Source organism: Halichoerus grypus, chromosome 3 (genome assembly GCF_964656455.1).
Source record: "Halichoerus grypus chromosome 3, mHalGry1.hap1.1, whole genome shotgun sequence".
NCBI lineage: Eukaryota > Metazoa > Chordata > Mammalia > Carnivora > Phocidae > Halichoerus > Halichoerus grypus.
In genome coordinates, this window is record NC_135714.1 from 153,734,687 (window position 1) to 153,747,515 (window position 12,829).

A 12,829-nucleotide genomic window follows, 5' to 3' on the forward strand; every position below is an offset into this window, starting at 1 on the left:
GAAGGAAGAGGAACAGGCGTTACAAGCCCACCTCAGAGATGTGGAGACTGAGGCTGAACGCTCTGCCAGTAGGCACACACCCAAGCACTACCGACTGTGCCATTTCCCATGACACAAAGCTATGACAACACCCATGCTGCAGCCTCAATGTCTGTATCCCCCCCCAAAAAAGTCCTATGTTGAAGCCCTGGCCCCCAGTGTGATGGTATTAGTTGCTGGGGCTTTGGGAGGTGATTAGGTTTAGATGAAGTCATGTGGGTGGGGTCCCCAAGATGGGATTAGCGTCCTTTCAAGAAGAGGAAGAGACCAGAGCTCTCTTGCCATGTGAGGACACAGAGAGAAGGCAGCCGTCTGTGAACCAGAAGAAGGCCCTTACCTTGCCAGCCCCTTGATCTTGGACTTCCCGGCCTCCAGGACGTCTGGAGAGGAATTAATGTCTGTTGTTTAAGCTGCCCAGTCTGTGCTATTTTGTTACAGAGGCCCAAGAGGGCTAAGACAACCAGTTTTTGACTAAATAAATCAAAGCCAAACTAACATGCCCTCTGGTAGTGTTTCCTAATTGTTAGTCATTTCACTACCACCTTCATGATTTCTGCCAGCTGTAATATTAGTTACATAATATCTTTCATGTAAACCACTGTTCAGATGCATATCCGTTTGTTTTCCAAAGAGAACTCCATGCCACCATCTATAAATGGAAAGCCAAGTATCACTGTCCACAAACAGAAGGTAGCTACATACTAAATACAATGAAAACCAAACAATGTCAATAAAATGTTAGCCTACCCAAGGCTTCCTCTCTCTTTGTAAAAAAAAAAAAAGGGGGGGGGGGATTAGCAAGTATTAGAGAAGTGTTGATGTGGCAGCTAAGGTGAGACCTCCTTTCATTGAGAAAGGGACTAAAGGGGCCCTGGGGATCTAGACCAGACAGGACAGAAGTTGGTGTAAACAACAATTTACCACCAGCAAATGCACTCCGGGATCACCTGCTCCCTCGCTCCTCACGCATGCAAAGTCCTCTCTCTAAGACTCACCCTTAGTCTTCAGCTTCTCCACTTCAACTTTTCCTTAATTATCTCTCCTCATCTTCCCAAATTATAATCAAACTAAAGATCTAGAACTCATTATTTTTTCAATACAATTAAATTGCTATTCTTATTTTAAAAGCAACATTTGCCATTTGTGAAAAAAAACAAACTCTTCAGCCCGAACCCCAAAGTTAAAATAGGGTGAATTTCTTTAGGGAATAAATTTTAACACACTTTTTAATGGATCAGAAGCCACACTATTTAAGAAGGTGCATCTCATCCCTGTGTTCCCAGAAATAGAATATTATCTGTAACCCTTATTCTAAAAAAGACTTCCCCTTTCCACCTTCATGGAATAAAGTCAAATATGCTGCAGAGCTGAAAAGATTATTTTCTGTCCACTCCCACCCTCGTTCTTGGCTTACCTGGGCTTAGATCTGATGTTACCTGGGACCACTCATGCAGCCCTTCCTGATAGCCTCTATGGCAGTGTCCTTACTGAAGTCACTTGGCAATGTGCCAAGATGGATGGGCACTGACAGCAATGTTTCAGATGATGCAAAAACTTACTTCATTTTCCAGTCCCCTCCAAGTTATATGACTTCCCTTTGGAGCTTTGCACCATGGCGTGGCACTGGGGACAACTGCTGGGGTCTAGGAATCTCTGCCCACCCCTCAGGCCCCTCAGAGTCAGGGGACAGCAAACTCCCACGAAGGACAGCCCAGAGAGTCAGGACCTTGTTAATTCTGCTTCCCCGCCTCTGACATACAGGGGTGCCCCCAAATGTTGAGTGAGTGAACGAATCCTCCAGGCAGCACCTGCTTCCTTGAACTTGAGTTTGTACCTGCCTTGCATCTGATGGCCCTTCCCTTTACAGACATTCCAGTGTCAGCGACCACACTGTCTGTTTGGTTTTTGTTTTTTACTATTTTGTAGTACCAGGAATCAAGGTGTGGTAGCCAGTCTCCAGAATGCCCCCCAGTGGGCCTGGGTTCTCATGACCTCATGCATTCCCCTCTGATCCTGCATCACCCTGCTCTGTGTAACAGAGAGCATCCTGCAGAAGCGATGGGATGTCACTTCCCAAGCTGGGTCACAAAAGATACGGACTTCTGTTTCACCCCCTCGCTTGCTCAATTTGGGGGTAACTCACTCCAGGAGAGCTAGCTGCCATGTTCTGAGGATATTCAGGCAGCCTACAGCGAGACCCACATCAGGAGGGTCTGGGCCCTCCTGCCAACAGCCAGGTGAGTGAGCCATTGTGGAAGCAGATTGACCAAAGCTCCTGTATGCAGACTCCCAAGTCTCTGCGACCTGCCTCTTTGCTGGGATCCACAGCCACATTTCCAACTCTTTGCAGGACATCTGCTTATGGATGGACCACTGGTCCCTTAGTCCAGCATATGCAAAACTACACATCATTTCTTGCAAACCTGCTCTTATCTGCATCTCTCTACTCCTCATCTGGTCTCACTCCCCTCTCCTCCCTGAAACACAGTCTGGAAAACTGCCTCAGCCCCTCTCCTGCTGGTCCCACATCCGAGCAGTCACTGGGCCCTGCTTCTGCTTCCTGGGTGTCCCTGCCTTTCCATTCTCACTGCAACCACTCCCCACTGGCCCCACTGGGGGGCCACTCTGCCTCTCCCCTGGTAAACCTCAAATAGCCTCCGCTGGCATCCCAACTTCCAGAAACCATCCTCCATACGTCTGTGAGCAGCTTCTTAAAAAAATCTAAATGTGCCAAGCCCCCACTTTAAAACTTACAATGGCTCCTTTTGGCTGGCAGAAGCACAAACCTCGCAGCATAAACTTTGAGATTGTAAGATAAAGCCCACCTCTCATTCCAGCCTGCATGCCAGTATCTAGCCCATGCTGCAGCCCAGGGCACCTGCCACAGCAGTCACCTGAGGACCTGTCACAGAAGGCCCAAGATTCTGATCTCATTGGTCTGGTGTGGGAACCAGGCAGCAGTAATGTTTTTAAACAGCCTTAATGAGATATAATTCACATACCATACAAGTGATCCATTTAAAGTACACAATTCAATGATTTTTAGCACATCCAGAGTTGTGCAACCATCACCACATTCAATTGTAGAACATTTCCATCACCCCTAAATGAACCCCATACCCATTAGCAGCTCCCCCACCCTAGGCAGCCACTAACCTACTTTTTGTCTCCATAAGTATCAGGCAGCAGGCATTTTTATTACCAGTTAGGCAATGCAAAAGCACAGCCAGGGGTGAGAGCCTCGGGCCAAACCAGACCTCTCACCAGTTTAGTTCCCTGCTTTGGCTTCCGGGTCTCACTCTGCTTGGGACGTTTCTCTTCCATTTCCGTGTTTCAGATTCTCCCTGCACTTCGAATACAGCCTCCTCCATTAAACCTTCAAGGATCCCTCCTCTTCCTCAGTTCACTTTTGCATCATCTGAACAGCCAAATGGCAAAGCAAATATCGGCTTTTGCTCCACAATCCCACTATGCTTTGCTCTGCTAGAGCATACGTGTTCTCTCCCGGTCCAGACCACCCATTCCTGAACCACAGAAACCATTGCTAATCCACCTCTGAATCCCCACTATAACTACAGTGCAGTGTCTTGTACTTAGTAGGTACTGAAAATAGATATTCCAAATAAATACAAATAGGAACTGCCTACAAATTTTCACCACTGGTACAAGATTTCAAATTGGAGGACATCCTCTTCTCTCTCCCTCCACACTAAATCTTCATTTTCTCCCCCTTTAATAACAGTAATAATAAAACAATCATATGGAATAACCTTTCAAGTTACTTGCAGTATCAAAATCTTTATACACATACACATGCACATGCACACCCCCATGCAGGTGTGTGTGTATCTGTGTGTGTGTGTGTGTGTGTGTGTGATTTTTAAATTTCCACCACAGCAAGCAGGGACAGTTATAATAAAACACATATAATTATTAATTTACCATCATATGAGACACCACTCCATAAAACATTTCAGGGAAACCACATGCAAAGAACTTTTCTTTAAATGAAGGATTTTGAAAATGAACAAGCCACATATTCACATCATCAGAATGTATAAACAGCAGAAGTACAACAAGGGCACTCACCCCGCAGATCGGGTGATCATAAGCATGCATCTTCAGAGGATGCGTGTGGGGGGAATGTGGCAGGATGAAATGAATTATGCAGGCAGTGAGCAAAATAAAAAATCAGACAGTACATTCTTCAGTGAAAACATACGCTTAATAATCTAGATGCTGCCTTAAAATGGATTAAATACACTTGAAAATCACACACCGTAATTTCACAAAGAACCTTATCTAACCCAAATGTCTTATTTCATCCTTGATCAGTTGGCCTTTCTTTTCCAACGATGTGTTCTTCACATTAATTACGGGGTTCTTGTTGTTTGTTTTAAATAAGGAAAAGCCCGTCCGATACAGAACAGGGGCTCCTGTCGGACCTTTCTTTCCTCACACTGTATGCCCTGCCTCTGTCACTTGAGTTTTGACTCAGCTCCGTCAGTGAAAAATTAGACTTCATTTCAGTATGCTAATAGCAATCTCTCCAAAACAATGTAATCAAGGCCTCACGTGCACCTATAATTTCATCCTTGACATAAGCCTGACAGCTATTTATTGTCTGAAAGGCAAAGGGGGGGCAGAGGGGGGAGGGGACTTCTATATGCCCCCCTCTCCCAAAACAAACCCAGCAGCTTTATGTTTGAAGGCAGAGTCTTTGCAAAGTCCAAACAAATGGCAATAATCATGGGGTTTACATATGTCTTGTCTTAAGCAATCAAGGCAGAGGGTTAACAGAGAAGCACATTCAGATGCGCCAATTCCCAAACTGCCCACCTCTGATGAGCCAGCTGTGAGCCGCAATTGTCACATTATAATTTAGGCAAAGAGAAAAAAAAGGCATCAGAATACACACTGGATCAACATAATTATTCACAGCAGGATGCTGCAGAATTAATTTAGCCAATCAGAATTATACTTGGGGGTTGGGCACATTGCAGAGATGAAGAAGAGAAAGCAGGGAGAGGAAGGGGGGAGGATGAGATGAGAGGGGGAGGGGAGTGCTGTTTTCAACACCTCACTAATATTTGGGTAATCCGATCTGGAATATATTTTGAATACATGGAAGCATAGTGTTGTTTCTTTTTCGTTTATTTACAAACACCTATACGGCACTTACAATGAATGTGCCAGTCACTAGTCTGAGCATGTTAGGAATATTAGCTTATTTAATCTTCAAGACCATGAGGTAGGTACTATTATTATTCTTGCTTTACATACAGATGCTCAGAGAGCTTAAGGCTTGCCAGGGTCACACAGCTAGTAAGTGGGAGAGCCGGAAATGGAACCCAGGCGGACTGGCTCCAGAGGCTATGCATTCACCAGCCCCAGTTTAAAGGTTCTTGCTCCCAAACAAACCAATTAGCAATCCGAAGGCACACTGTGATTGGAGATGGACCCTGAACCATAACACCCTGGAGCTAGAGTGTCGCCATTCCCATGTGCCTTCAAACTGATTTCCGTAAAGACGATGACAATCTGGCATTACTCAAACCAGATATTGCCATCACCCAATTCTCCAAAGTGGGAACAGCAAACCATTGTCCCATAAGCTCCACAGCACTCCCTGGTTTATGACCGAACAACCACAACAACCTGGGTAAGCAGGTTGGCCTCCCCGCCCTGACACAGCCTTCCTATGGAAAAGCAGCAGCTAAGAATGCAGAAGATGGATCAGAAAGAAAGGGAAAGTCGGCTGCACTGAGAAGAAAAAACGGGGGGGGGGGGGGGTTCAGTTAAATGCCTGATGTGCAAACACAGGAAAGGGACTGAAGAAGAAGCCAGAGGTCACACTGAAACAACTTCCTGCCTGGATTTGTACCTGCAGACGAGGGGTGGCAGTGACATTGAATGATGCTTGCCTTTCCCATAGGCGCAGGGCGAGTGTAAATGAAAGTAGCCCTCTTCCTCCCCTACTTGGCATTCTGTGATGAGGGTAGATGGCAGAGGAGCCAAGACAAGCCTTGATTTCCTTGTAAAAGTTAGACTTCAGCTGGCATTCACGGCTGCTGGTAATGGGGGGAAATGACAGGGAGCGGCCAAGGTTTTATGTGTGGCAATAATGTTTGCTCTATGCCATCGTCAATGAGAACTGTGATTTAATCCATAAGGATATAGAGCCTCGTGATGAAAGGGGAATAACGACAAATCCTGATTAACAATCACTGCTACACTAAAGCAGGTTTCCATAGTAACAGGGCTGAAATTATACAGCAAACTGTGATGCCATACCAGGCAAATTACTCCATGAAGGGGCCCTTTTCTGAAAGCATTTGGCTTTCTGTGTTCTCTTAAAATTAAGATGCAAGCATCTTACTTTCAACTTGTATTAGCTTTCCTCTCTTTTCTAAACACTCCCTCTTCAGTTGGTCTCAGATAATATGAGGGATAAATATGTACGCACAGGAAATGTAGCAAATAATTAAGCACATTTCAGCCCCTCTCTCCCCTGAAAGGAAAGGACAAAACAAAATTATGGCAAAGGGAATCTTCCTTTCATATCATTCTTTTGATAAAATCATGCTTAATTTCTTGATTTAGGGTGTGGGGGAAGTCAAAGCATGTCCCAGTAAAATATTCCAGCTTTCACTCCATGTAACAAAGTTCTCTGAATTTACAGGAGAGAGGCACAAAATAAAAGATCAGAACAGGGGTCAGGAAAAGGAAGGTATTTCCTTTGTTCCCAAGGCTGTTTAATTTTCAATTAAGATCTTAAAAAATAATAATAATAATAATGCTGTTTTCCAATGGCTACTCAAAATAATTTCAAAAACTGCACAATAGGAAAATTTGCATTAGCAAATGTCACTTTAAAACTCTTATGGTTATTATTGCAACTGACTTTGGCAGTGAACCTTTCTTTTTAAAACAGATCCTATCAAATAGCCTAGGAAAAATCTACTGGATGAAAGTATCATACTCAATGTCCTCTTTCAATTGCAGAGGAAGGAAAAGTGTGACATTAAAAATAAACAGGAAAATGATAGCCCCAAACATCCTCTGAAAGGGGTCCAAGACCTAGAAGGGGGTGGAGGGAATATAAATGCTGCAAATATTTAATATTCTTCACCCACGGTAGAAAAAAAATAAGTCAAAGCCTCACATTTTTCAGAAAGGCTACAACTCTAGAAGAAAATACAGTTCCCTGGAGATTGATCCATGGCTTTTAGTTTAAATCGTTGCAGGGCGGCGCAGGCTAGTAGTAAGAACCCGGATTTAGAGGCAGACGCCCTTGGGTACCAGCTCCATCACCTGCCAGCTGGAAGCCCTCCATCAAGGCACCCAGTGAGTCTGGGTTTCCGAGTCTGTAAAATGGGAATCGCGATGTCTACCTTGCTTACTTCAAGAAGTTTCCAAGATAGCACGTAAAATACTGCACATGAGTACATTCTGACCATTGCGAGGGTGTCTCCTGTTCAAATCTCTGCTCCACCACTTGCCAGGTGTGTTAAGTACCATCACCATCTCAGAAATGAGGATAACGACAGTAGCATGCCCCTTTGAGGATGCAGTGATGGTCGGAGTCATTACAGAGAAGGCAGGCCGAACAAGGCCTGGCACATAGTAAGCACTGGGTAAATGTTAGCTCTTATTTCGGTGGGTATTCATAACCCAGGGGTCTAACCTGGTGGCCGACAGGCTACAAATGGATTTCCTTTGGTCAGCATGGTGTTTTTGTTTTGTTGGATTTGAGTGCCTTTAGGCAGGACACGCACTCCTCAATTCACATATGCCTCCACTTCTCATCACATCACATTAGTGCCTGCCTGGCCCTCCAAAAACGATTTCAGTTCGCAGCCTTGCACATGTTCCTGTGGATTCATCTCTGGGTGTCTGCTTCATTTTGTCTCTGTCTCTTACTCCACGTCTTTGTTTGTCCTTTCTCTTTATGTGTGTGTGTGTTTCTCTCTGTGAGCTCTCTTCCCTCTTATTTTCAACTTCAATCTCTCTTAATTTTTACCTCTATCATTTATTAAACATAGATTTTATGTTCCCTGTTCTTATTTTTTTAAGGCACAGAAGTAGAATACATTTCTCTCTTAAAGAAATTAAGTTGCTCTTTACTTAGCAGACCTTGATTCATTCTTCCTGGGGATCAGTAACTTATGATAGAAAAAGTGCTCTCCACCTCTGCTACCAGAAAATCCAAATTATAAAATGGGTAAATTGGGAAATTATGTGTATTACAAAAGAATTCACTTAGGGGCTTTTTGTTTGTTCTTTTTTTTTTTCATTTGTAATATTAGGCCCTTAGTACACCGAAACATGAATTTATCATAGACCACTGAGTCCTAACACTGATCGAGAGCAATAAAGCTAAACAGTTATGAAAAACTACCTGGAATCTGAAAATGAATCAAAAATGAAAATAGGAAATCTTTGAAAACCTATGCAAATAAATGAAAAATATGGGCACTTTACACACAACTCTCAGGAACACAGCATCTCTGAACTTTTTACACCGGGGACACATCTACCAACACCAGGGTCATTCCGAGACTCAAAAATGCTATTTTTAAAAGAAAAGTATGTAGACTACTGTTTTTCCGTTACAATATTCAGATCAGTTGTTATTCACAGATTACATGCTCTTAAAATATATTAGCAAATCTGGCCCAGTGAACATCATAACATTCTCATATTCTTTCTGAGAACATTTCAAGAGTGAGAAATTCACAAACAGTACTCCAGTGTTGAAACCTAAGTATTCTTCAGCATTATCGACTCAAATGCAAGAAAGTCAAGTTACTCATTCTGAACTGAGAGCTCAGTGAAATCCTTTACAATAATACAATCTTGGATTTCAAAAGAGCGGAGCAGTCTAAGGTACCCCGGACCTAGAGGTGCAGTCCTCAGTGCCTGGCCTCTACCCATTCCGGGGAGGGGGAGCCCGGCACCTCCAGGCCACCTCCTCCTGGTAGCTCTGTTGTGGTTTTTGCTGCTGCTGTTGTCAGGTTGAGCCCAAATCTCTCACTGAATTGTCCACCCTTTGGGCTTACTTCTCTGCTAGCATCATCGCACTCACAAAGGGGTTTGTTCTGCAAAGTGGCTTTTTTACCCAGATAAAATTATGAAATAATCAGTGGTGAGCAACCTCTTTTTTCCTTTTTCCAAGGATGATTCAGGAGGGGGAAAGAAAATGTTTTTAGAGCCTTTTATTCCATTCAAAATGCAAATAGCTTAATTCAGTCCCATGGGGAAATATACAATATTCTTACAATTCAGATTACCTACTATATTGAATAAAAGACTGTCATTGAAAAAAATTGACATATTTGAGAAGTAGAAACATGAAAGCAGCCTTCTAATTTCTATCCTGAAAAAAAGAACAAAGGCTGTATTTTGAAAATTGGTGGGCCAATTCTGACATTCTGTCCCCTGAGCCACAGAATGCCTATCTCTGAACATACAGGAAGTTGAGGCCTCCCAGTCTTCTTACTCTCACTTCCTTTGCTGGGACATCTACACCCTTCTGCCCAAAAGCTTGCAAGCCCCTCAAGCCCTCAGAGCCTCAAGCCTCTCCTTATGTAGCATCTCGTGCACTTAGTGAAACCAGTTCATACCCGTGAATAACTCCTAAAAACATTTCCATTTTTAAAGTCCTTTACTTCTATCTATGATGTGAAGGGCCGTATCCCAGTCACCCCGCTCTGGACACCCTCCCATTTATCACCCACACTGAACAAAACATTCCAGAGTTTCACCAGTTCAAAGAAGCCTGGACTTTTCTATTGTCCACAGACAACCCTATGATTCAGTGAGGTGAGCCCTAAACTAAGAGTCAGAAGAACCATATTCCAATCCTGCTGTCTTATAGATTAGCTGTGTGGCCTTAGACCTGTTACTAACCTCTCTGATCCTCGGTTTCCTTTTGTAAGAAATGGGGGCAATGGAGATAATAATGGCTTTGCTGCCTGTTTCCCAAAGCCAAATAAAATGATGTATAAAAGCATGCTTCTAAAACTGCAACGCTTTGTTTACTTATGGGATTACTATATATATAGTATATGTATGGATATATAGTATATATATGTATTAGCATAATGGTTTTCTGTTTCTGAGGAGAAATTACCTAAGGAAGAAAGGAGTAGAGCAGGCAACATTGGGCTCCTTCCACCTCCGTAACCACTACTCAACGCCGCTGTCAGTTTAAGCATAGGGTTCCAGGATTTCCACTGGGAAAGGGGTTCTCCTACTTTATAAAAGATTGAACCTACTGCACTAACTGCTTTAGTTCCAACATCACATGGCTGATTCCTATTAAGCTTATGGTCAATTCTTTCTAATGGCTTAGCTCATTTACTATGAAATGAGTTTTCACTGAATTCTTTTATTTCCCAGTATACCACAATCCTCTTACAATGAAACAGGCACAGAATAAAAAAATAAATGCCGACTCCAAGTGCGTATCTGAGACAGCCCTTTCTGGTGTCAAAAAAGAGCACTTAACTTCTGAATGTCAAAAGGATCTTTCAGATGATGGCCATGAAAAATGGCAGGCCCCTCAAAGTTCCTAAATTAAACAAAACCAGAAAACAATTTCTTTACACACAAATACTGAAAACCAATTTTTAAAAAATGTACTTTTAAGTAAACTTGGGAAATAAAGGCAGACACGCTACTTTCTAAAGTTGGTGTCAGAATGAGGAAGACACCAACAACAGTTTACTGAGGGACCCATAATCCCCGCAAAGAGGATTAGCTTTGTTTTGCTGTTAAATGTATACCCTCTTCCATATACAACAAGGATTTGAGGTGGAAGCAGATTTTCTCAGACCAACACACATCACAGGTTACTGGAGAATTCAAGAGAAGTGTATATTTGATTTATCTCAGTAAAGGGGCAAAGAGTCTTTTCAGGTCCATGGGAGCAATGACCAGAGGTGTTCTGACATGACTATAAGCCTTCCATAGTGGATAGCCAGCAGGGTGGAAATTCAGTGGGGGGAGAAAAGACGAGACCATTCCTAATTCTGAGAAAGGCATACAGAGAACGGTGAAGGACAGGGACAAAGATACAGTCACAGGTAAACCTTCAGAGACAATATGAGGTGTGACAGGAGAGGTGATCCAGGATTAAACTCCTCATGCTCTGAGTGTGGATTCCTGCCCCAGCTGCAGAATTCCAGAAAAATGTGTGCCCCCATCTATGTGAGCCACTCAACTTGCTATGCACTGATTTCTACTATGTAAAAAGAAATATGCTCGTATAACGTACAGGTTTACCTTAGTTCCCATTTTTAAATGATTTATACTTTTGAAAATCACAAGCCCACAGTCCCTGCCAAGATGTATATATTCCACATGGCTACTTACTATCTACACATTTGAATTTAATGGTCTCATGCAGTGGAACTTTATTTTTGTGCGTGTGAGCACAAGGAGGGACGAGTGGGACTCAGAAGTTGCTGGACCCAGGGTGAGCAAATTGGCAGGAGTACAGAGGCCCTTCTGAGAGAAAAGGAAATGTTAGGTCTTGAACACTAAACCCTTTCTCCCCAAAACTCAAAACTACTGAGGCCTATTGAGATGGACGAGGATGGTGCCAGGAGCAGGGAAGGACAATAAGAGCCCCTAAGGTAAAACCCCTCAAGAGATGAAAAAGAGATAAACTGAGGGACCATTCCTGACCAGCAGTTCAGCACAGGCCTGCCTCGGGCCGAGAAGCTCTGGGAGGGAACCCAGAGCGTTTCTGACCAGGTGGCAGGAAGGGAGTACCAAATGGTCCAAGAAGGTCATCCCTTTGGCCAGCCAGGCTGCACACAGTCTCTCCTGTTGGCCCTCCCCAAGTATACACGCAGGCCCCTGCTCTGGGCTGCCCACCCCGCCCCACCTGACCACCCGACATCCTCCACTACCTCCACATGGAATGCCTAACTCTTTCCCATAGCCCTTCTCTGCACCACAAAACTCCTCATCCCCTAGAACGCCTGCGCCTAGCATAACCGCAGGTCTATGCCAGTTAGTTTACTTCTAAGTCAGAGACATCACATGCAAAATTGGCTTTGAAGTCCTGTAATTGAAAATCAATAGGGGGGTGCGCCTGGGTGGCTCAGTTGTTAAGCGTCTGCCTTCAGCTCAGGTCATGATCCCAGGGTCCTGGGATCGAGCCCCACATCGGGCTCCATGCTCCGCAGGAAGCCTGCTTCTCCCTCTCTCACTCCCACTGCTTGTGTTCCCTCTCTCACTGTGTCTGTCTCTGTCAAATAAATAAATAAAATCTTAAAAAAAAAAAAAAAAAAGAAAAGAAAATCAATAGGGGAAGGCCAAACACAGTGTTTCCCAAGCCACAGAGGCCTAAGTCCCAGCCTCACACTTGGCACTAACTCACGCCATGACCCCAGGCAAGCACCCTCACCTCTCGGGGCCTCGTTTCTGTAAAATAAGGCAGGGCCACCACACAACCCCTGAGCATCCTTGTGGCTCTTCAGGTCTGGGATTAATAATAGATAAAGCATTTCAGAATTTTACTTTCCTGCACTGTTAATTATACTTTTGTGAAATATCCCATGTATTTGTAGGATGTTAGGTATGCCCCAAGGAAATTCTAGAACTATGTCTGGCAGTTTGAGTATACACACCTGTGTGTTGGGGTGAACCATATGACATTGCTAATATTTGGCTCCTTTTGCCCACAAAAAAGCAATGTTATGTGGTTCGATCTAAATACATTTAGCACAAGGGCACATGAATGCAGAGAATAATGCTATCATATTCAGTTCCTATG

At 43.7% G+C, this 12,829-nt stretch overlaps 1 protein-coding gene across 7 annotated transcripts in view; it reads right to left on the reverse strand.

The window, feature by feature from the left end:
• MSRA (methionine sulfoxide reductase A) overlaps positions 1 to 12,829 on the reverse strand; it is a 482,141-nt gene that overhangs the window by 377,992 nt on the left and 91,320 nt on the right. The window contains exon 1 of one of the 7 annotated variants that reach the window (XM_078069456.1): positions 3,200 to 3,227. The exons of the other annotated variants lie outside the window; for them this stretch is intronic. Coding sequence (XP_077925582.1) covers positions 3,200 to 3,212 — 13 coding nt within the window. The 5' untranslated portion in view covers positions 3,213 to 3,227. Of the gene's footprint in view, positions 1 to 3,199; positions 3,228 to 12,829 lie in introns of those variants that run through there. 7 annotated transcript variants of the gene reach the window in all.